General features: G+C 35.8%; 1 protein-coding gene across 1 annotated transcript in view; it reads right to left on the minus strand.

Annotated features, from left to right (window-relative positions):
* The window catches only part of HSF5 (heat shock transcription factor 5), a 44,821-nt gene that overhangs the window by 20,168 nt on the left and 1,366 nt on the right, over window positions 1-23,287 (minus strand). Inside the window, 4 exon segments of the mRNA XM_045773366.2 lie at window positions 4,139-4,316; window positions 6,448-6,969; window positions 9,444-9,541; window positions 18,143-18,517. Coding sequence (XP_045629322.2) covers window positions 4,139-4,316; window positions 6,448-6,969; window positions 9,444-9,541; window positions 18,143-18,517 — 1,173 coding nt within the window.

Here is a 23,287-nt window from a genome sequence, read left to right on the forward strand (position 1 = left end):
TTTTCTAATACTACCATTTAAAGCTACACATTTTGGGTCACCTGGGTGGCTCAGTTGGTTAAGTGTCTGGCTCTTGGTTTTGGCTCAGGTCACGATCCCATGGATTATGATCTCATGGGTTGTGAGATCGAGCCCCACATCTGGCCCCACTGGCACATGCGCACTCTCTCTCTAAAATAAATACATCTTCCAAAAAAGAAATAAAGCTACACATTTCATGCTAACATTGTTTAAATGCATCTTGCAAACTGATATATTTTCATTATCACTCAGTTACAAATATTTTCCAATTTTTCCTGAGATTTTATCTTTGAGTTATGAATTACTTAGAAGTATGTCATTGTATTTCAGATATTGGAGGTTTTCCTAGGTATTTTATTGTCACTTATTTCTTTGTTTTTTAAGTTGTATTTATTCACCTTAGAGAGAGAGAAAAAGAGCATGAGCAGGAGAGGGGAAAGAGAGTTTCAAGCAGACTCCACACTGAGTGCAGAGCCTGTCATCGCAGGGCTTGATCTCATGACCCCCGAGATCACAACCTGAGCTAAAACCAAGAGTCAGACACTTAACTGACTGTGCCACCCAGGTACCCAATTGTCACTGATTTCTAATTTAATTCTGTTGTATTCAGAGAATACACTTTGTATGATTTTAATTCTTGTAAATTTATTGAGACTTGTTTTATGGCCCTGTATATGACCTATCTTGGTGAATGTACTATGTGCACTTGAAAATAATGCATATGCTATAGTTTTTGGCTGCAGTGTTCTATAAATGCCAATTAGATCAAGGTGGCTGATTATGTTTTTCAGATCTCCTATGTCGTTACCAATATTTTGTCTTGTTATTTCATCAATCACTTACATAGTATGTTAAAATATCCTACTATAGGGATGCCTGGGTGGCTCAGTGGGTTGAGCATCCAGCTCTTGGTTTTGGCTCAGGTCATGATCTCATGGGTCATCAGATAGGGCTCCATGCTCAGTGAGGAGTCTGCTTGAGGATTCTCTCCCTCTGCCCGCCCCCCACGCACGTGCATGTGATCTCTCTAAAATAAATAAATAAATCTTTTAAAAAATCCTACTATATTGAGGAATTATCTAGTTCTCCTTTTGTCAATATCTGCTTCATATATTTTGAGGCTCTTATTACACAAAAACACTTATAATTGATATGCTTCTGTGATGAACTGTTCACCATATGATGCAGACCCCTTATAATGCTCTGTCTTAAAGTCTGTTTTATCTGATATTTAAAAATAACCATTCCAGCCTTCTCATAGTTCCTGTTTGCATGTTGTATCTTTTCCCATCCACTTACTTTTAACCTACACGTCTCCTATAGGCAGCCTATTTTAGGAATTTGCTCTTTTATCCATTCTAGCAATTTCTGCCTTTGAATTAAAGTTTTTAAGACCCTTTACATATAATCATTGTACTGGCTGAATTTGGGTCCACCATTTTTTTATTTGTTTTCTGTGTGTTCTTTATTTTCCTTCCTTTTTTCCCCCTTTCCTGCCTTCTTTTGGATTATTTCTATTGTGTTGGTGATTACCCTAAAAACTACATTATGTTCTGATTCATCAAAGCCTATATTAGTCAATACATTTGCCACAGTTTCCTTCTGCCTGAAGAACACCCTGTAGAATTTCCTTTAGTGCTGATCTGCTGTGGCACATGCTCTCAATTTTGTGTTTATCTAAATATGTTTTCATCATCTTGCCTTCATTCTTGAAAGATCTTTTTGCTGGTAGAGACTTCTAGGATTGCAGTTTTCTTTCAGCAAAATGTGATTCCACCCTTTTCTGGTTTCCATTGTTGCTGTTCAGAAAGAAGCTGTTAGTTTAATTCAGGTGTTGGCAAATTATGACCTCTGGGTTAAATTGGGCCCAGCACCTGTATTTGTAAATACTGCTTTACTGGAACACCACCATAACCATTCACCTGTGTATTCTCTATGGCTGGTTTTGTGTTACAAGGGCAGAATTGAGAGGTTAAACAGATCATACGGTACTAGCATAAAGACAGACAAACAGACCAATGGTCTAGAATAGAGAAGCCAGAAACAAATGCTCAGTTATATGGGCAGATGATCTTCCACTAAGATGCTAATAAGACCACTCAATGGGGAAAGGACAATCTCTTCAACAAATGGTGCTAGGAAAACTGTATATCCACATGCAAAAAATGAAGTTGGACTCTTATCTTACATCATATAAAAAAATTAACTCAAAGTGGACTAAAGGCCTAAGTGTAAGACCTAAACTATAAGACTCCTGGAAGAAAACATAGAGGAAAAACTTCATGACATTGGACTCGGCAATGATTTCTTGGATATGACACCAGAAGAACAGGCAACAAAAGAAAAAAAAAAAAAACACAAAACACAAAAAACAAAACACCCAAAAAACCAAAAGAACCCAAAAACAAAAAACCAAATGGGACTACATGAAACTTAAAAACTTTCATGTATTCAAGGATACAATCAACAGTGATTGTGAGTAGAATATTAGCTACATTAATTAATGTGTGACCTAATATTTGCTTTTCTTTGTGAACAAGTTACTTATCCTCTCCAAGCCTAAGTTTCCCAATCTTTAAAGTGATGACAATACCACTTTCGATGTTTGTTTATGGCAATAAAAATGGGTATGCAGTGAATATTAGCTCCTGTCCTTTTCTAAATTGCCTTCAAAGTTTATGCCATTGTCTTAAACATTTTCAGTGGTGAGAAATCTTAATCTTTCATCATGGATTGGGCCATATATTCAACGAAAAGTGACTGTACAAGCTAAGTTGAATAAATAAGATGAGTGATCTAGATAGTTCTTCATCTAAAAGATGTTTTGCAGAAAGAACCCTATGAGTCTGAGCAAGATCTTGATCATATCACTATTAGTTTACTTTTTGGAGAATTTCTCAGAGAAGTTCTCAATATTTTTCAATTTTTATAGGCCAAAACGATTGTCTGACCTGATTAATGCTACCTGAATTACATGCTTCTGTCATGCATACAATTTGAGAATATTAAAGTTGGCCACTGGAGACTTTGATGACTTGTTTTTGGATCACATAAAGAAACATGTTTTATTAGATGTTACTATTTTCTTTAAAAATGGTTTTGTCCAAGTGCCTTACAACCAGCAGAACGGGGGCGCTCGGGTGGCTCAGTCTGTTGAGTGTCTGATACTTGATTTTGGTTCAGGTTATGATCTCAGGATCATGAGATTGAGCCCCGTGCCAGGCTCCATGCTGAGCGTAGAGCATGCTTAAGATTCTCTCCCTCTGGTGTCTGGTGGCGCAGTCGGTTAAGTGTCTGACTCTTGGTTTCGGCTCAGGTGATGATCTTGGGGTGGTGAGATGGAGCCCCGTGTCGGGCTCTGTGCTCACCATGGAGTGTGCTTGAGACTCTCTCTCCCTCTGTCCCTCCTGCTCATGCAATCTCTCTCTCTAAAATAAAATTTTTTTAAATTATCTTCTTCTCCCTCTGTTCATCCTGCCCCCAATCTTGTGCACTCCCTCTCGCCCTCTCTAAAAAAAATTAAAATAAATAAATGAAACAGTAGAACCAACTCTATGTGCCTAAAACAATCATTAATTCTGGGTTCTTACAAACCATAAGAAAAACAATCCCACTGATACAAAGTCATACTTTATGCTACCTTTATAATGTGCTCAGGTTAATGTCATTGCTGACCATCTAATTCTTTTCTGCCACAATTTAAGCACATTTGCTCTTGTCCTACAGTTTGTTAATAAGAGAACAAGTAGATCAGATCAATAATTACAAAGTCTTTGGCACCTGAAGCAGCTATTAAATCACCCTTCATCCTTGCCTTCTCCAAGTTAAATTACCCAAATTCCTTTGCTTTTACTTAAAATGCTTTATCTCTTTGAAAGCTCAAATTTGCAATAGTAGGAAAATACATGCAATACTAGGAAAACAACTTTTACAGACTTTACAAGGATAATTAAGAAAACATATAGAGTTAGAATTACAGACATGTAAAAAAAAAACAATGTGGTAAGTATAATATAATTACGAATAAAAAATGAAGACTCAGAAAAAACCTGTCATTCATATATTAATTCTACAGCATGGTTCTAATTCTAGTACTCTAGAGCACAACAATCCTTACCAGGGGACTTTCCTTGCTGTGAGTTGCTTCTTCGCTCTCTGTATCTGGCTGGAGTGGATAAACCTGTGTCTTTACTAGGCTTGCTAGCAGGCCCCATTTCTGAAATAAGGAATCCCATCTGTTCTGAAGGCAAGATATTCTCAGGTGGATTGGTCTGGCATTTTATACTGGCATCCACCTAAAATATTAAACCCACTCATTATTCTGAATCTACCCCAAATATATACTAAAAGTTAAGATATTTCATCAGAGGAGTTCTATTATTGAAACATGACCCAACAAACATACCTGTAAAAGGCTTTCCATTCTTATGAGGGATACCACCTTTGATTTTGTTGAACTAATCTGAATATTCAGTAGTAGGGTATATAGTCCCCATGTATAAACCATTGAAATGCATATGGAGCTAAAACATTTACTTATGATCAGAGGAAGATTAACCATGAAGCTTGTTGATTTTTCTTTTTTTTTTTTTTTTTTTGGTAAAATTCACACACACACAAATTTACAATTGGTTAAGACCACTATCTTTTTCCACTCTAGTATCCCTTCCATCAGATTTCCACCCCTATTGGTAATATTGAAATGGTTACTGGCATAATCCTGTTGAATGATGTCAGTGGAACTGAGGACACTTTACTCTACTAATTTTGCATTCTTTGTCTTAAAGAGTTAAAGAGGTCCTCAAAATTGTATAAGCTTCAGCCCCTATAAAATCTCGATCTGTTCTACTTATGAGATTTGAGTTTGGAGTTTCTAAGTTTTCTTTGGAATGCAAATCCCTTCATCAAGGTGACCAACTTCTGAAATACTCTTATTTCTCTGAATTTATTTTAAATAAAACTATGTAATGAAATAAAGCTAAAAGTTAAAAACATAGCTTTTAAAAGCTCTGATGTTCAAATATATTTTTTAAAGATCTTGAAAGTAATTATCTGAATGCAATTTTAAGGTATGAAATCTAATATTTTGGATGTGATTATGAAGGAACAAAAACAAATTTTATGTTCTTTCCAGTCATATTTGAAACACAATGGGCCTATCTTTGCTCTACTGAATTTATAATATTATTTTAACACATGATATAATGGGTCTCAACGGTTGGGCTCAAAAAGGACAATGAGTTGATAGATACCTTAAGACATTTGGATCTAAAATTAGAGCTAAAAAAAGAATGCATTAAAAAAACACAACTGTCAAAAAGTTATCTTAGGAATCTAATAGTGATGATATTTTCCATCCCATTAAAGAAAATAAAATAAAATATATATATAATATAAAATATACATATTTTAATAAAATAAAACATACATATTTAATTTAATTTTGGATTTATATATACATATACATGATTTATATATACATTTACATGTATATATATATATATAAAATAAAGTAGAGAAATATAAGTTAATTCACAAAGAGTGATTTTAATTTAGGTGTACTTTTATTTAGAACCAAACTTCATTCATTTTCTGGCCATAAACCAGCAGCAGTAAAGAAATTAGCTTCTACCCTCAGAATATGTCTCTCAAACTAGAGTCAGAATTCTGCTTTAAGAATGTAGATAACCACAAAAAGAATGTAGATATTAGTAATGAAATTCAAACACAGTATGCTCATAAGTCAAATGAGAACTCAATAATGCTGTAAGAAAGTATGAAAAGACCCCTAACCATCTCCTTACCCCCATGCTACAAATGGCTAGGAAAATCCTGATATTATCTGCCAGATAAACCATTCTTTCTGAGTAGTGGATTTTAATCAGCCAGGCACACCTAGTCCATCCAAATTAAGATAGGAAGCAAAACTCAAGGGGTGCTTTTAACATGAAAATAAGTTTTATACCATAATGTTCCTACTGACTCTAGAGGTTGACTTCAGATCATTACAGAGTAAGAAGATGTCTGGGGTTTAAGGTTACTTCTTTCTGAATTTTTGTGCATTATCACTGGGACATGATCCTTCTGGAAAGCATAATGGGACCACCTGGGTGGCTCAGTCGGTTAACTGTCTGACTTTGGCTCAGGTCATGATCTCAGGGTCCTGGGATCGAGCCCCATGTCAGGTTCTGCACTCAGCCTGGAGTCTGCTTGTCTTTCTTCCTCCCCTCCCCACACCCCCAGTTTAGGCTCTGGCACACAAGTGCTCTCTCTCTAATAAACAAATAAAATCTTAAAAAAAAAAAAAAGAAAGCATAATGAACTGGTAATAAACCCAAATAAAATGTGAACAAACTTTCACTAGAATGGTCTTTAGCAAGAAGCACTAGCACTCTGAGCTTTTTTAGGATTTTTTCTTTGCCTTACCTGGTGTGTGCTGAATGGTAGCCCTTCCTGCACAAATACTACTGAAGATGGAGATGGATTATGACTTAGCTGCTCCTTCAGTTTGACGTGAGCTTGTTGGATGGCTGCAGGTTCCTGCATTGCAGTATTTTCAACAGGCTGAGCTGTGTGGATGGTGTAGATGTACTCAGGTGACTGTGGCAGAGAGCAGGTAATTGCTTGTTCTGATCCAACTACAAAAGATGTAATATCTGAGCCTACAGGAGTAAGTGGCTCCAGCTGGCTAGCCTGACTTGTGGAAGATGGATTGCTGTTGTTTGAATTAGCTAGGACATGTTGGCCTCTGTTAGACTGAGATGTTGGGCACTGATTCTCAACAGGCTCCACCTTCACCATCTCCAATTTAGGGGAGGAATGCAACTCATCTACTATCTGAAAAACAGCCTCTAGGTTTACTTCTGTCTTTTTATTTTCATCAGTAGCACTGCAAGGCCAATTAGAAGGCAGAAATTCAACTGGATAGGAGGATTGCATTGGAGGATTCTGGGAAAAGAGAAAATAGGACTGTTTGGATAGAAAATTGAATATGAGATTAAGAAGGAAAGCAGCAATGTTTAGGCTGATAAATGTTAAAACAAATAGATTACATTTTAACTAAGGCTCACTAGGAAAACTTGAACACCAATCAGCTTTTCAGCAATGGTAGCTTCAATTCTATTGTTAACATTTACTTAGTGACTAATAAATGTCAACTGCTATGCTAAGTTTAATACTGGAAAGGACCAATAATTCTCAGGGTTAAAGTATACAAAATCAAAAAGCTATAGTACCCAAATACCTATTTGCTGATAAAATGTCTATACACCCAATTCTTCCATAAAATTGACAGACAAAAACACCACTTATATCTATCATATACTATTTCAGGAATGTAGTAGGAAATTTCAAACACAGGATGCTCACAAGTCCACCAATGCTTCTACAGATTCAGGGGGAGGTACTGACATTCTGTTCCAAATGATCTGGGAAAAAATGGATGGAATATCGAATGTCCTTTGGTTCCTGAGATCATTTATTTTTAATAATAAAATAATAGATTTAAAAAAGCTGCCACTTTTAGATGTATTCTTTATATCTTTAAGATGTATTCTCTTATACATAGTACTTTGCACACAGTAGGCATTCAACTACATGTTTGGTGATAAATAATCTCAAGTTATGAATATAAAATACTGAAGAAGAATAATTAAATAAAACATGTAATGGGTTGATGTTGCCAAATACACAGCAAAGACTGGGTCAATTATTCAAAGGACATTAATACCAAACAATATAAATTTCAATGGTTTAAGCATCAAGCTGCTTTACTCTAGCCAATAGCGCCATTTATTGAGTTCTTACTATGTGCCAAGCACATGCAAAGTACTTTATATACATTATTCCATTTAATCCTCTCAAGAGGTCTATAAAAGGTGATCATTTCCATTTCCAAATGATGAAACTGAAGGTCAGAGAAACTGTAATTTACCCAAAGTCACAATGAAATAACTGACAGATCCAGGTTTCAAGCATAGGTTGCCTGACCCAAGAGCTCTTACTCTTAACCATTACAGTATAATGATCATTCATGCACACTCTCATCAATATCTATGATCCAACGAAACCAATTTCATTTATTTCCAGAATCACACCTAAAATATGTTCTTTTTTTTTTCATTTTAAAAATGTTATGTCCTGGGTGCCTGGGTGGCTCAGTCAGTTAAGCATCTGCCTTCAGCTCAGGTCATGATCCCAGAGTCCCTGGATCAGCCCTACATCAGGCTCCCTGCTCAGCAGGGAGTCTGCTTCTCCCTCTGCCACTCCCTCTGATCATGCTCTCTCTCTCTCAAATAAATAAAATCTTTAAAAAAATGTTATGTCCACCTATCTTTATTTTCTTGTAACAAACATGTATTGTCTTTCTAGTAAGAATATTTCGAAGGATATACTAAATAATTTAAAACATAAACATAATCAAGACATAAACACCATCAGAGTATTTCCAGTATCATCCAAGGGAGAGAGTGTCTAGATCCACAAACAAGAGCACGAGATATGTCCCCTTGGTGAAGATGAACAGACTGGACTATCATGCTTGGTGGTACCTGCCATTAACAATGTCCAACTAAGTCCCTTTGCTCTGATTCTACACTCTTCAAACAACAATCTGATTATCATTTGACTTCCCATGTAATTTTCTCAAAAAAAAAAAAAAAAGGGAATGTTCGCTTCAGTACTGGAATGCCATTGGTAAGATATTCTCTTAAAAATAGAGGCTTTCTCAACTACATGATATCAAAGGCAAACACATAATTCCAATCTTCAAACAATTATAGCATAAAACTACAAAGCAAGGAATTTAATCTTATCCCAGAAATAGCAGTCTAAAACATTTAAACCAACGCAATTGCTTTCCAATAAATAATGAGAAAATAACCGAATTATAGTGTTAACAATATGGGGGCAAAAGGGATCACCACTTAAGTTTCTCATTTTTTATTTCATTTTTCCTTTCTCACTAAAAAAAGTAATTATCTGTATCATCTTGGAAGAAACTGTCATTTGGTGACTTACGTACTTTTAAGGTTTATCTGGTATTCATTTTGCCATAGAAGAGCCTGGAACAGCAATGCTCAAACTACCTTTCAGGAATGAGGAAAACGTTCTCAGTGTTGTACAGTTTGGTAGCCACTAGCCATATGAGGTTTTGAGCACTAGAAAGGAATTTTAGATTTTATTTCATTTTAATTAAATAGCTACATATAACTAGTGCCTACTGTTTGGGACAGCACAGGCCTGGAAGAATCCTCAGATATCATTTATATCAACTCCCTTTTTTTTAGAACTGAGAACACTGAAGTCATAATCCACAGTGACCTCTGGCTACTCATTAAGATAAAATTACACTTTAAAACTGTGCAAGGTCAATAATACGCCACGTGAAGTACAGAGTGCGTCCATTGCTCCAAGAATCTTACCTGGAAGTAGTTGCAGTGTGCATAGGAAGAGGCAGTGGGGGTGACACAACTACTTAGAGCATCCATGTGGGTAGAAGGAGAGCAGCACTGCAGCACAGCTGGGACAGATTCAAACAGAGAAGAGTCAGCAACCACAATTCACCGCTGGTGGCATTTTAGGCACTACCTTCTTTCAACTTGGAAAGAAAAATTCCAAAAGTTTTCCTTTGTGGATGCAATAAAATTATATTTATTTCAATTAGGTGCTAGTATTTGTTGAAAACAACGTGGTAAATAAACTAATTTTAAAAAATTACTTTAAAGGGTTATGTCTACTTTTCTAAATGATTTCTTTAGCACCTAAACATTTTGTTACCTTTCTAACCAAACATTTATGCTTATTGAAAGTAATTTCATTTTACTGAAAATATCAGAACATATTTGGAATTCCAAAATAATTGCTTCAATCATTTTAATAGTAACAAACATTTGGAGGAGGGTGTGTTTTAAGGATAAAATAAGTGAAATACTCTTCAAACATTCCTACCATTATACAATGTATCTAGTAAAATCCAGACAAAAATGTTTTAGCCATGTAAACAAATGGTTAAGAATTTGAATCCAAGAGCCAGACTGGCTTTGGAGCCCAGTTTTAAAATTTTACTAGCTGTATAAACTTGAGCAAGGTTAATCTCTTAGGGCCTCAGTTTCTGCATCTTAATAAAATAGGGATAATAATAGTACATACCCTACTATGTTTGTTGTGAGGAATGAATGAGCTAATATGCATAAAGCACTTAGAACAGTACTGGCATACAGTAGGCAATCAAAAAATGAATAGCTAATGCTGCTATTATTTTAACTAAAGAAGTATATTTTCCAAGCTTTCTCTTTATAGTTAGGATACCATGAAAAGATTAACTCTTTGTACTGGGATAGTTATACTTACAGATGCAGTCTTAATAATAGGTTGAGTCTCCTCTTTTCCAGAGAGAGACTCTCCAGAACGAATGAGAATCAGTTATAACACATCACACCTTTGGATTAAACAGAGGATGACATTTATTGAGCACCTACCATGTTCCAGGCACAGTACTAGGTGCTTTACATATATTGCTTCATTTAATCCAAACAACAATTGAATGAGGTATTAACATTACTTTACAAAATTAAGGAAACTAAAGCTCAGAGATGTTAAATAATTTGTTGAAAGTCACAAAGCTAATAGTGACAGAGCCGGCAATCAAACCAATACAAGTACAATACTTCCCTAATCTTTCCTTCTTCCTAAAATGTTATAATTTAATTTTACTAGAACTCCACTTGATGAATATATATTTTAAGTTGTCTTTATTATAAGGCGGCAACTTTCTATGTCCACATTTTTAGTATTTTGTGTATGCTAATAAAATTACTAAACAATCTTATTCTATGATCTTGGAAAGTAAATTAGCCTAAGGATTATAAAATTTCATTGCAATGTTTCCCTATCTCTCTATTATTTTTTTTTTAAGATTTTATTTATTTATTTGACAGAGATAGAGACAGCCAGTGAGAGAGGGAACACAAGCAGGGGGAGTGGGAGAGGAAGAAGCAGGCTCATAGCAGAGGAGCCTGATGTGGGGCTCGATCCCATAACGCCGGGATCACGCCCTGAGCCGAAGGCAGACGCTCTAACCGCTGTGCCACCCAGGCGCCCCAATCCCTATCTCTCTATTATTGACAACTGATTTTTAAAATGTCAGAAGTTCACGAAGGTATACTAGAAATAAATATTTTCTTTTGGGGGGAAAATAAATATTTTCTAATATCATATGCAATTTAAGCCATTAAATTCTGCACATGAAGGAAAAATTTGAAATAATGGACAAAATTCTAGTTTAGATACACATGTAAGGGTTGATGTTTTCTGAATTATATCATTTTAACAATTCCAGGGATTAAAAAAGTCAGACATCACTAAGATGGCCACATGAAATTCATGCTCTTATCACTAAGCAGGCTCTTAACACTTTAACATTTGGAGATTATTCAAATATACAATTTCAATGTTTTGGATTTGAATTTGATTTCCCAGAATATTTGAAAGCATAAGTATCCTGGGAAAGAACTTAAATCCAAAAAGGAAAACACCAAGGAGAGGTCTGCTGGGTTTGCCAAAACTCTGAAAAGCACTGGGGCATTTTTCTAGAGTTTTAACAGCTAAGGAAACCCTAGCCCCCTAGTGGCAAGAAAAGACAGTCAGCAGCTGCAGGTTTGCACTCATCAGGGTACCATGAAATAGTATTTCATTACAAATAAATCAACGGAAGGTATTAGGTTTATTTTTCTGATATTGTTCTGATTCCACCGCTTACACATTTTAAGTTGTTGTTAAAGTGTACTTTAAAATAAATTTCTTGAATAAATAAAGTAAAATATACGACAGAGAGTATATTAATATACAGCCGATAGCTGATTTGGTATCTAAGGAAACAGCAAAACGGTGAGTCTTTTTAAGTGTCCAGTAACAAATGGAAAGGGGGACATGCAAAGGGGGACATGAATAGATAATCCGAAAAGATTCCTCAGTGGCTATTTCCTTACCAATGCAGTCATACTTTGTACAGTCAACAAAATAGAACAAAGTAAGATACTAGGAAGTTTACCGAATATGAAAAACCTAACTATAGAAATGCAACTGTGTGCTTAATACATGACAAATTAACCCAGTGTATATTATGAAAGCATTGTGAAAGCACTGACATTTATAAAACTGAGTTTATCACTATATCTTAAGGCACATTCATCTGCATAACGATCTTCCACTGTCTTCCTGAAGGCAGTATTCACTTAAGGCATTACATTGTACGGAGAACGAAGAACTGGGAATAATGGACAGAATTCTATTTCAGATATAAATATAATAGTTAATGACATTTTTAAAAACAATTCTGGTAATTTAAAAAATCCAGGAGTAGGAGTGCCTGGGTGGCTCAGTCGGTTAAGTGTCTGCCTTTGGGATCGGTCCTGGGATCCAGCTCCATGTCAGGCTCCCTGCTCAGCAGGAGGCCTGCTTCTTCCTTTCCCTTTGCCTCTCCCCCTGCTTGCACTTTTCTCTCCCTCCCCCCCCCACCCCGGTCAAATAAATAAAAATAAAAATCTTAAAAAAAAAAAATCCAGGAGTACTAAAAATTACCTAACAGTAAAAATTTTCACTCCCACTGTGGGTTAGGAAAACAACTTCATACTCCTTTATCCTATGGAGGTAATACAAATATATAATTAAAATGTTTTAGACTTGAATCTACTCCAGAATCGTACAGTGTCAACAGAGAGAAAATGCCCAATATAAATGCTCAACAGGAAAAACAGCCTAATAGTAAATTTAGTTTCAAGAAAAGTTACTACACATCTAGAACCCCAATACTTCCTCACTTATAGTAGGGTAGAGATCTATACCCAAAAAAAGTGAAGACAGGCACTCAAATATATATTTGTGCAACCATGTTCACAGCAGCATTATTCACAATAGTCAAAAGGTGGAAGCAACCCCGTGTCTATCAACAGATGAATGGATGAACAAAATGTGGTACATATATACAATGGAAAATTATTCAGCCTTAAAAAATAAGGAAATTTTGACCCATGCTATAGTATCAATGAACATTGAAAACAGTATGCTTAATAAGCCAATCACAAAAGGGCGAATATCGTATGATTCCTCTTATATGAGTTTCAGACAGTTGTCAAATTCATAGGGACAGAAAGTAGAATGGTGGTTGCCAGGAGCTGGGGGGAGAGGGGAGTGTGAAGTTAGTGCTTAATGGGTATGGAGTCTCAGTTGGGGAAGAGAAAAAAGTTCTGGAAATGGAAGGTAGAAATGCTAGTACAACAATGTGAACGTATTTAACGCCACAGAATTGTAGACTTAAAAATGGTTAATATGGTAAACTCTATGTTATTTATATTTTACCTTAATAAAAAGAAAGGCAAATATAATTGTGCTTTTGCTTAGTTTCTTCTGGCAGCTAAAGAGAACTTCCTGTCCCTCTTGCCATAAGAACAAAATCGGGCCTTTTCAAAGAAACTGACAATAGAGGCTACCTGAGCACAAAAACGACAGCATTCAAAGCTCTTCTAACTCCAGGTGCTGTATCTGTTTATGTACACTATATAGAATTAAAAGCCTAAAAGAAAAATCTTTAGAATTTAAATGTACTTTAAAACAATAATAGGGCTGCCTGGATGGCGCAGTCAGTTAAGCATCCAACTCTTGATCTCAGGGTTTGAGTTCAAGCTCCTCACTGGGCTCCATGATGGGCATGGAACCTACTTAAAAAACAACAGAAACCCACAATAATAAGCAATTCTTTTTGCCCAAGATTCAAGTCAAAAAAAATTTTTTTAAATAATGATACAATATGTATTTTTTCAATAAAAAATAAAAACATCATATGTACCTTGCAGAAGTTGTATATTCTTAAAAATTACTGTATTTAGACTTTAGGATGTTAATATGTAGGTTCATTTGAAAGACAGCTTTTAAAATACTTTATGCTTTCTATGTAAATAGTATTTTAAATTTTATAAAGTCTATTTACATACATTAAATTCATTTAATCCCTGACCTGAACTACTATTGCCACTTTATAGGAAGGGAAATTGAGGAGGAGTGTCATGAAATTATTCACTGAAGATCAGGTTAAATGATTAACTACAAAGCTGAGACTAGACTTATTTCATTCCACTCAATACACTATTTACTAGGAAATCATTATAGCCAAGCACTATGCTAGGCAGAGGGCTATACAGAAATGAATTAGAGGCAGCCCCACTCTTCAGAGGCCCCAAACCGGACCTCCCACTCTAGCAGTTGGGACTATGTTCTCACAGCTTGGGTAGGATGAGTCAATAATGCGGGGTAGTCCCACTGCCACAGAAGCATAGAAGGGTAGGTCCCTCCATCATTTTCTGTTGTCTATCCTATCTGGGAGTAACTAACTCTGGGGAGGAGACATACTAGGAAAGAGTCTCTCAAAAGAAAAAACAACAAGTCCCTCTCTATATGAGAGGCAGGCATGTAGCAGAGCACCATGACCGAAAGAATGGACTCCTGAGTCAGTCTGACTGGGTTTGTTCGCCAGCCTTGCCTCTGACTAGTTGCGTTTCAGTTTCCTAACCTATAAAATGGGGATAATTAAATTTCTAACCTTTAAGGTTGCTGTGAGGATTAAATGAATTGATATTTGGAAAATACTCAGAACAATGCTTGGTCATAGTGACTGCTATATAAATAACATCAGAGGGAAAAAAAATGAACCCGAGATAAAGAGAGACTAAAAAGAGTCAATCAATACTGGATCTACAACATTTTGTCTTTGAAGGAGTGATAAGAGTGGAAAAAATGTAGTGAGTTAGGCAAAGAAAACAGGCGCTTCAAGAGGGGAATGACGAACGTAAGCACAGATCCGGGTGAGTCATTTTATGAGTCAGTCTGCCGGCAGTTTTCCAGTCTCAATCTTTGGCTTTACTAGAGAAATTGATTTGTAAAATATCACGACATTCAAAATTTACTGGTTATACTATTTGAAGACCAGATCCAAATTTATTATTAATACAATTTTTAAATGAAGTCAGGTGTTGCTGCTACTAATTTTGATCCAAACCTCAAATCCTTGAAAAGGATTCAAGTTGGACCATTATTCCAAAATTAGTTCCTTCGTTATTACTTGAAGAGCTGGATTTGGGAGTGATTATTATCCTGCCTCTGAGAATAATATTCTATTTAACTTCGGAAAAGTCATTTGTAACGTTCTACATAAACAGGTACTCACTAAATATTGGCTCGGCTGCTCACTACGTTTTGCTTCCTTCACCTAAAATTTGGAGGAATCAAATACTTCCACAGTATTTTTATGGCATTTTCTTTTCCATAGCAAATCTTTTATATTTAATACAGCCTTTTATTTATATAGTACTTCAGAATGTTCCAAGCAGTTTTGCTTATTACACTATATCATAGACCTACTCTATGTATTAGATGTCATCATGAATAAATGACATTTCTTATTCTTCGAACCTCAGAAACATTATAGACATTTCAATTATCCTATTAAAGAAGACAAAACAAAAATTCAGGTAACGTAAGATTCTATTTCACATGCCCTGTAAGCTATCGAAACAACAGCAGCACCTATTCTTTTAATGTCTCTTTTCTAGTTCTTACCTTGAACTCTTGGAGACAATTTTTAATTTATAATTTTACATCCAAGCTAACATAAAATGTTTTAAAAATAATACATCTTAAATCATAATTTAACAAGTAGTATTTCTATAATGAATGAACATCATTAACTATTTGTAGTGTTTTCTGGTACATAATACATAAGTGGTTCTCATAAAATTTGGAGCCAGGTTATTTCCGAGAGGATTGTCTGGAACTTGAAATACATTTTCCCATAGAAACAACATCACATAGGCTAATTTGGCTCCTAATCCAGATTATAACCACCTGTACCATAGTGTATGACTAATAGTAATATAGAATAACCACCCTATCTAACATGTCCATAGGAAAATGCCTCCAAAATTACAAATTGGAAGGTTAAGCACATTTCTACATCTCTCTTGCTGCAGTTCTTCCAAATTGAAACTCCCCAGAAGCTTCCGAGTCTTTAGTAGTTTGAGGAGGGGGGTTTGGAAGGAGTTTAGGCAAGGATTGAGAAACACTGGTAAAAGGAAGAAGCTAGGGGTATTAGCCAGCTGATGGGCTACAGGACGGAAAGCAAGTGTAAGGAAGACACAGACTGTCTCTATGTATGTATATACATTCTATGCATACCTGGAATGCGGCTGAAATTATAATTTAGATAGTAACATCTAATCTGTTTATTAAAATGTTGAATTAAACTATTCACTAATAAAAATCTGACCCTATTTGTTGCTATACATAAGATCTAAAACTTCGAACATGAATTTAGTCATCTTCTATTTTTCAAGATCACACAGACAGTTTTGTTTTTCAAAGAAGTAGCTGAAAATCTGGAAAAATAGTAGACTTCAACCTTTTTCTATATAGGAAGGCCAAAAAAAAAAAATTTAGATTTCTAATAGGCAAAATGAATAAAAGTGCCAAGTCACCCTTAACCCACATACTTCCTTTGCCTTTTCCTTCTCAACTCCATCCACCCAAACAGTATATACCTAAAAATATAGAAAACCCAATCTAATTTAAACTCCTATTATTTTAATATTAAAATAGGAAATATTTTGGGAAAATAAAACAATCCCTTTTACTGCTATATTTTGGTAGAATGCAATAAGCTGATAATAAAAGAATACGATTGGATGTTACAGCTAGAAAATAGTGAGTCCTGTTACAAACAGAAGTTACCGGCTTTATAACTCGTAAAAGTCAACAATTATTTTATTTCCTTATCAAATTTACATTCCTTCCACTTATTTTAGCTTTTGATTTCCTCCTGCCTGGGAGAAGCGGTCTAACAAAATACCTCTAGAGATTGCTTCCAGATCCACATATTTGAGAAAATTAATACTCCTAGAGTCTTAACAAAGGAATGCCCTCTTTCTACTCTCTCTGGTCTTTTCTGAAAGCCTTGACCCTTGTCTTATTTCCATTGCCCCGTTCTGTCACTCAGTATGAAAGCACTCTTCACGATGAAACACACCATGACTACATGGTACATTTGAATGGAAAGGAAAGGCTATTATCTTGCAAAACTGTACCCCTCCCAAAAGACACTCCCCTCCCCCCAAGAAGCTAAACATGTGGTCACTATCATAAGGATTCCTGATTAGTGGCTTGAGATCTACAGTATGTCTTCAATGACCTTGGCTGAGCTTTAGGTCAATTGTCATTATCAGGTTCTCTTCTCTGCTACTCCCCACTTCTTAGTTGGCTGGGATTAACACTGCAGGGCCTGCACTGTCAAATCACACCATCGTGTTTTAAGAAATTGAGAGTATGTTCTTTTATTAAACGTCCTTACTGATACACTAAAATTATTTCATTATGAGGTAATCTCACCTATAACATTCAAAAATACAGTATATACAGCTGACCCTTGAACGTAAGCTTGAACTACATGGGTCCACTTATACGTGAATTTTTTTGATAGAACACAGTATTGTAAATGTATTTTTTCTTATGATTTTCTTAATAACATTTTCTTGTCTCTAGCTTATTGTAAGAATACAGTACATAACACATAAAACATACAAACTATGAGCTAATCAACTCTTAATGTTATCTTAGGTAAGGCTTCCAGTCAACAATAGGTAATTAGAAGTTAAGTTTTGGGGCAAAAGTTATACAGTTTTTCAACTGTATGGGGGTCAGTACCCCAATCCTGCATTGTTCAAGGGTCAACTATAATATGTATGTGATTTTTTTTAAGAAAAGAAACAAAATATTGCACCAGCAGCGAAGTTAAGACAAGGTCCCAACGTACTATATCCTAATTTCATTACATAGGACACATTTCAAAGATACAAAAGTTTCACCAAAAACATATACTTTTATGTACCCATCAGAATTTTCACAATCCTTAAGAACACAATGAAATTTTATATATTGCTTTAAAAATATGCCTCATGAGGAAATTTTGACATTTCTTAGGTGCATATTCCTATTTTTAAGCATGCAGAAATGCATTAAAAATATAAATGTTCATTATAAAGTACTTTAAGAGAAGCCACCGAACTTGAATTTCTCCTACCTGTTGGATAGTAGGCTTGGGAGTACTGCGCTGAGGGTGTGTAGTTACTGTATTTTTGGGAGGAGCTGACCATTGTTTGAGGACCTTGCTGAACGTGTACGGATGTGGCGCTGGGCTGCAGGGTGTAGGTAACCTCAGTTGGAAACCTCTGCAGTACAGGAAATGGAACCCCTTTATCTGAAAAAGTGGGAGACGTTTCCACTTGTCCCGGGTGCATTCCAAGGGAGTTCTGCCATGTTCTAGGAGGAATCGGGGTCCGATCTAAACCTTTCAGAGGGAAAGTACTGTGGTTGTGGGATGAAGTCGATACGTAGGAGTAAGGAGACAAACTATCTCGCCGGAATGACCGGTGGAATTGTCCTACAGCCACTGGTCCTGCATAAGAAAGGAAGAACACATTTACTAATTTTACATTATACCACTGGATGTAGTAACCCAAAAGTCACAAAATATGAATATGTTGAATTCTCAGCCATTTTTAACACAACAGAAATTTAGTTCTGATAAAAACAAGCTCAGAATCCAGAATACACATAATAATCCTAAGAAAATAATCAAATAAGCTTTTGCTTGGTTCTCAATATTACTGTCATAAGAGACAAAGTAGCTATACTCTAATATTAAGTCAATTGTTAAAATAAATTCAACGTTCAAGCCTTTTATAGACGATTCAGTCATCTTACATTTTTTACCTCAACTGATTGACCCAGATTTTTCCAATCTGTAAGCTACTTCCTAGAAGTTTTAGAAATTCCATTTAGTCTTTCAAATCATTTAGAAACCTTAATAATAGGCACGAAAGTAAACACTCAACTGTATATATAAAAGACATGTGTACATCAAAAAAGAACGATAACACAAACCAAAAGACAGTTAATGTTCTTTACTCCCCTGCAGTTGTTTTGTTTGTTTGTTTGTTTTTATGATAATCTCTGCCGAAAAGTCAGGCTTGAAAACTTTGACTCAGTTGTCTTCTTCCTTTCTTAAATTAATCAAAAATTTTCCATGGCCTTTTGTTCTTAAAGGATCTCCAGTAGAGTCCCTTCCTAGATATCAGCAGCTCTCAAACATTGATTTACATCTGAAATCACCTGAGAGTTTGTTAAAAATCCACACGCTCAGGCCCAAAGATTCTGATATTTGCTTTCTCTTATCTAATAAGGTAGAAAGGAATTAAAAAGTGGAGACGATGAAGAGAAACGGCAATACTATGTAAAGAGGAAAAAGAAAACACGCATTTTTCAGACTGTAATTCTTGAACATAAAGCTAGGCTAATTTATTCCCAGGAAGGCGTCATGTATTAAATTATGTGGTTCACAAATTCCTTTCAATTTGTTTTATTAAACGAATCTATAAAACAGAGGGAAACTCTAATTTATGTGCTACTCATCTGTTAAACTACGTGGTAAAAGATGGCACTCAAAAACCTACTTTTCCAAATATTTAAACTGCAAACCCATTTAACATGTGTAAACATCTTTCATTCTATTTCTTTGATGTTTAATTTCCTCTAAAAATAAAGCATTAGGGGGCGCTGGGTGGCTCAGTCGGTTAAGCATCCAACTCTTAATTTTGGCTCCGGTTGTGAGTCCTGGGATGGAGCCCCACAGGGGGCTCTGTGCCAGGTGTGGAGCTTGCTTATAAACTCGATCTCTCTCTCTCTCTCTCTCTCTCTCTCTCTCTCGGCGCCTGGGTGGCTCAGATGGTTAAGCGTTTGCCTTTGGCTCAGGGCATGATCTCTGGGTCCTGGGATCGAGCCCCTCATCAGGCTCCAGGATCAGCGAGAAGTCTGCTTCTCCCCCTCCCTCTGCCTCTCTCCCCTGCTCATGCGCGTGTGCTCGCTCGCTCTCTCCCTCTCTGTGTGTGTTGGTCTCTGTCTCAAATGAATAAAAAAAAAAAAAAAAATCTTAAAAAAAAATTCTTTCTCTCCCTCTGCACATCCAATCCACTTGCTGTCTCTCTCAAAAAAATAAAATAAAATAAAAATAAAGCATTAGGAGCACTCCTAACCACTTCTGGTTTGGCACTGCCTGATTCAAATCAATTTTCTTAAAATAAACTCTTAAAAATGATAAAAATTTTAAAAGGAATAAAGCATTTACCAAAAACAAATACATACATACTTATATACACAAAAATTCTAGAGCCCTGGAAATCAAGAGGTCTAAACCTCATGGGGAAAAAACTCTTAGTTCAGAAGATTGAATGTATTCAAATGATATATACCTCTTAAAAACTGCTTTTCCTCTTTTCCTCTAAAGTACAAAAAATAGTTTTAACGGTATTTGACTAGCAATTCTATATGTATACATACTTTGACCTACCAGTACAATCCTTTAAGACCTAAAGTAACATTTTTTGCTCTTTAGAACAGCTGTTTCTGAGGTCTAAAACTACCCACCACTTGAGTCCTCCTTGGATTCTTCGCATACTACAACTACATATCGCTGCAGTGTGCAAGAGTTAACACTTCTACTTTTCTTTACAGTTAAGCTGTTAATGAATCTGCAGATTGTCAATAACTTAAGCAGCTAATTCCTTAATTACTTTGATTTCTCAAATTAAAATATAAATTCTACTTCTATCACAATAAACTCTTAGTGATCGCCAAAACACAGATTTTTAGACGCTGCTAACATAAGAATGCTGATAGGATTAGAAAGGCATTCCTTTGCATTTGTTTTTTTAAAATAAAGAACTAAAACACGTTCAGCTCTTATTTACTGTTAAGGGTTATCTCATAGGTTTCTATTCTGACCAACTTCACAGAATATCATCTACATGTTTTCAGAACACCTTCAAGATATATTTGGCAACGTTTAAATCCAGAATTCTGGAAATGCAAGGCAAGATGGATTTCTGTTCTTAAAAATCCTATTCCTTCTATATAAATGAATCTGAGCTAATCAATTCCCAGGAAAAACTTGCCTCCTGCGAGCTTGGTATTCCCAGGCCAAAACAGATTATCTACTATTTCTCACACTTGTTACTTAATTTAGAAAGTTTTAACAAATATTGTTAACAAACACTGTAAAATAAATTGCCGCTCAAGAGCAAAATAACAAAAGTGGACCAAAAAAAAAAAAAAGGGAAAAACATGTGATCTTCATATTTCTTATCAAGTACATTCCTGAAAGGTGCACAAGACAGCTAGTTCAAAGGATCTAGATAAGACAAGTAGTTACTAAAACAAAGGAGTCTATTGTAAAGAAAAAAAAAAAAGAAGTATTCAAACCATAAGCTGCAGTAGAACACAGTAAACAAAGTAGAAACTGAAAAGCAACAGTATAGTCAGGCATATAACTAATGAAAGAGTCAAGAAGAATAAAAATTACATAAAGACAAATAGAAGAGCCAAGGGCTTAGAACATAGAATTAAAACAAACAAAGTTGGCTCAGTATTTTTTTTTTTTAAGATTTTATTTATTTGACAGATAGTGAGACAGCGAGAGAGGGAACACAAGCAGGGGGAGTGGGAGAGGGAGAAGCAGGCTTCCCTCTGAGCGGGGAGCCCGATGCGGGGCTCGATCCCACTATCCTGGAATCATGACCTGAGCTGAAGGCAGACGCTTAACGACTGAGCCACCCAGGCTCCCCTGGCCCACTATTCTTGAACTTACATCCCGCCCACACGAGTCACTCAATTGCCTAGTGAATCAAGCCTATGGTATAGACAATCCACAAATGACAAACCTTCTGCACATACCAACAGGCAGACCAGTAAAAAACAGTAAATGCATGAAAACTACAATGATCTAGTTATGTCGATTGATGTATTATTGATACTGTAAAAGTATGAATTAAATTTGTTATTCAACAAATAATCTTTAAAGTGCCACCCAACTAAACTATAAGTGAAGAAAATCAGACCATAGGCAGCCCCTGTATTTCTTTAATTAAAATGGACTCTATCCGGGGCTCCTGGGTGGCTCAGCTGGTTAAGCATCTGCCTTCAATTCAGGTCATGATCACGGGGTCCTGGGATGGAGAGCCGAGTGTTGGGCTCCCTCCTCAGCGGGGAGTCTGCTTCTCCCTCTTCCTTTGCCCTTCCCCCAACTCGTGCTGTCTCTTGTGCCCTTCCCACCACTTGTGCTCTCTCGCAAATAAATAAATAAATAAATATCTTTTTAAATAAATAAATAAATAAAAATCAAAGAAAATAAAATAGACTCTATCCTTAGAATACAACTGGGTTTAACACTGGTGAGGGAAAAAGTCAGAGAAGTGAAAAAAGTGAGCAAGACCTTCTTTTTATGTATGCACATATATGTTTCTCTGTTTGAAGTGGTTATCCTATTTCTCCCAAGAACACACTTCCCAGTCTTTTCTCCATATGCCCACCAGATACACAACCTGAAAAACAAATATCCACGTCAGAGATTCTGCCAAATGTATGCCATGGTATTATCTCCATTGCCTTTCCCCATTCAATTCCCCACCAAAATCAATGGCCATCACATGGAAGCAGCTTAATACTCCTTTAGAATTCCTTTAGAACATTCCTACGCCACTGCTATTTTTCCATCTTGTTACTAGAACTCTAACCTAATCCCTTATCTTCTAAACTCCACAGACACACAAGTTTATAATCCCTTATCTTCTAAATTTCAAATAAACAAAATGCTGTCTCATTCATATCCCTGGGCCTAGGTTAAACTGAACAAAGAGCTAATTTCATTTGTATATTTTTTAAGTTTCCCATAACTGAAAAATAATCCTTACACATTATGTTAAATCCAAATTAACATGGTGAAAATGTTTCTACTGAAGGCAAAGAATGAATTCTCATTATTATATCCAGTTGCTGTCTTGGAATACTGCCTCATATCGTGGATTCTTTAAACAGAGAAGGAATATTGCCACCCTCACCTTCCCAGAAGAGGGGGAAGAGCACCAGAAATCAAGTTGATAGTTTTCTATCAGAGAATTTTTGAGCTCTTAGTAAATACACAGTTATATAAAGTTTTTTCAATACCAAAAGGTGTAGAGTGAAAGAGTCAAAGATTGTAAATGTGAACTTTCTAAAATTCTTTTCAACTACAACTTGACAGTAAAGAAAACCATTTTTGCCTCATGTTTACCTAACCATAACACCTAAGTAAACATCAGCTCTAATTAGTTACAATGAACAAAATGTTTAGCCA

This window comes from Ursus americanus, chromosome 23, assembly GCF_024610735.1.
Source record: "Ursus americanus isolate L20-20 chromosome 23, mUrsAme1.1.p, whole genome shotgun sequence".
In the NCBI taxonomy this organism is placed as follows: Eukaryota; Metazoa; Chordata; class Mammalia; order Carnivora; family Ursidae; genus Ursus; species Ursus americanus.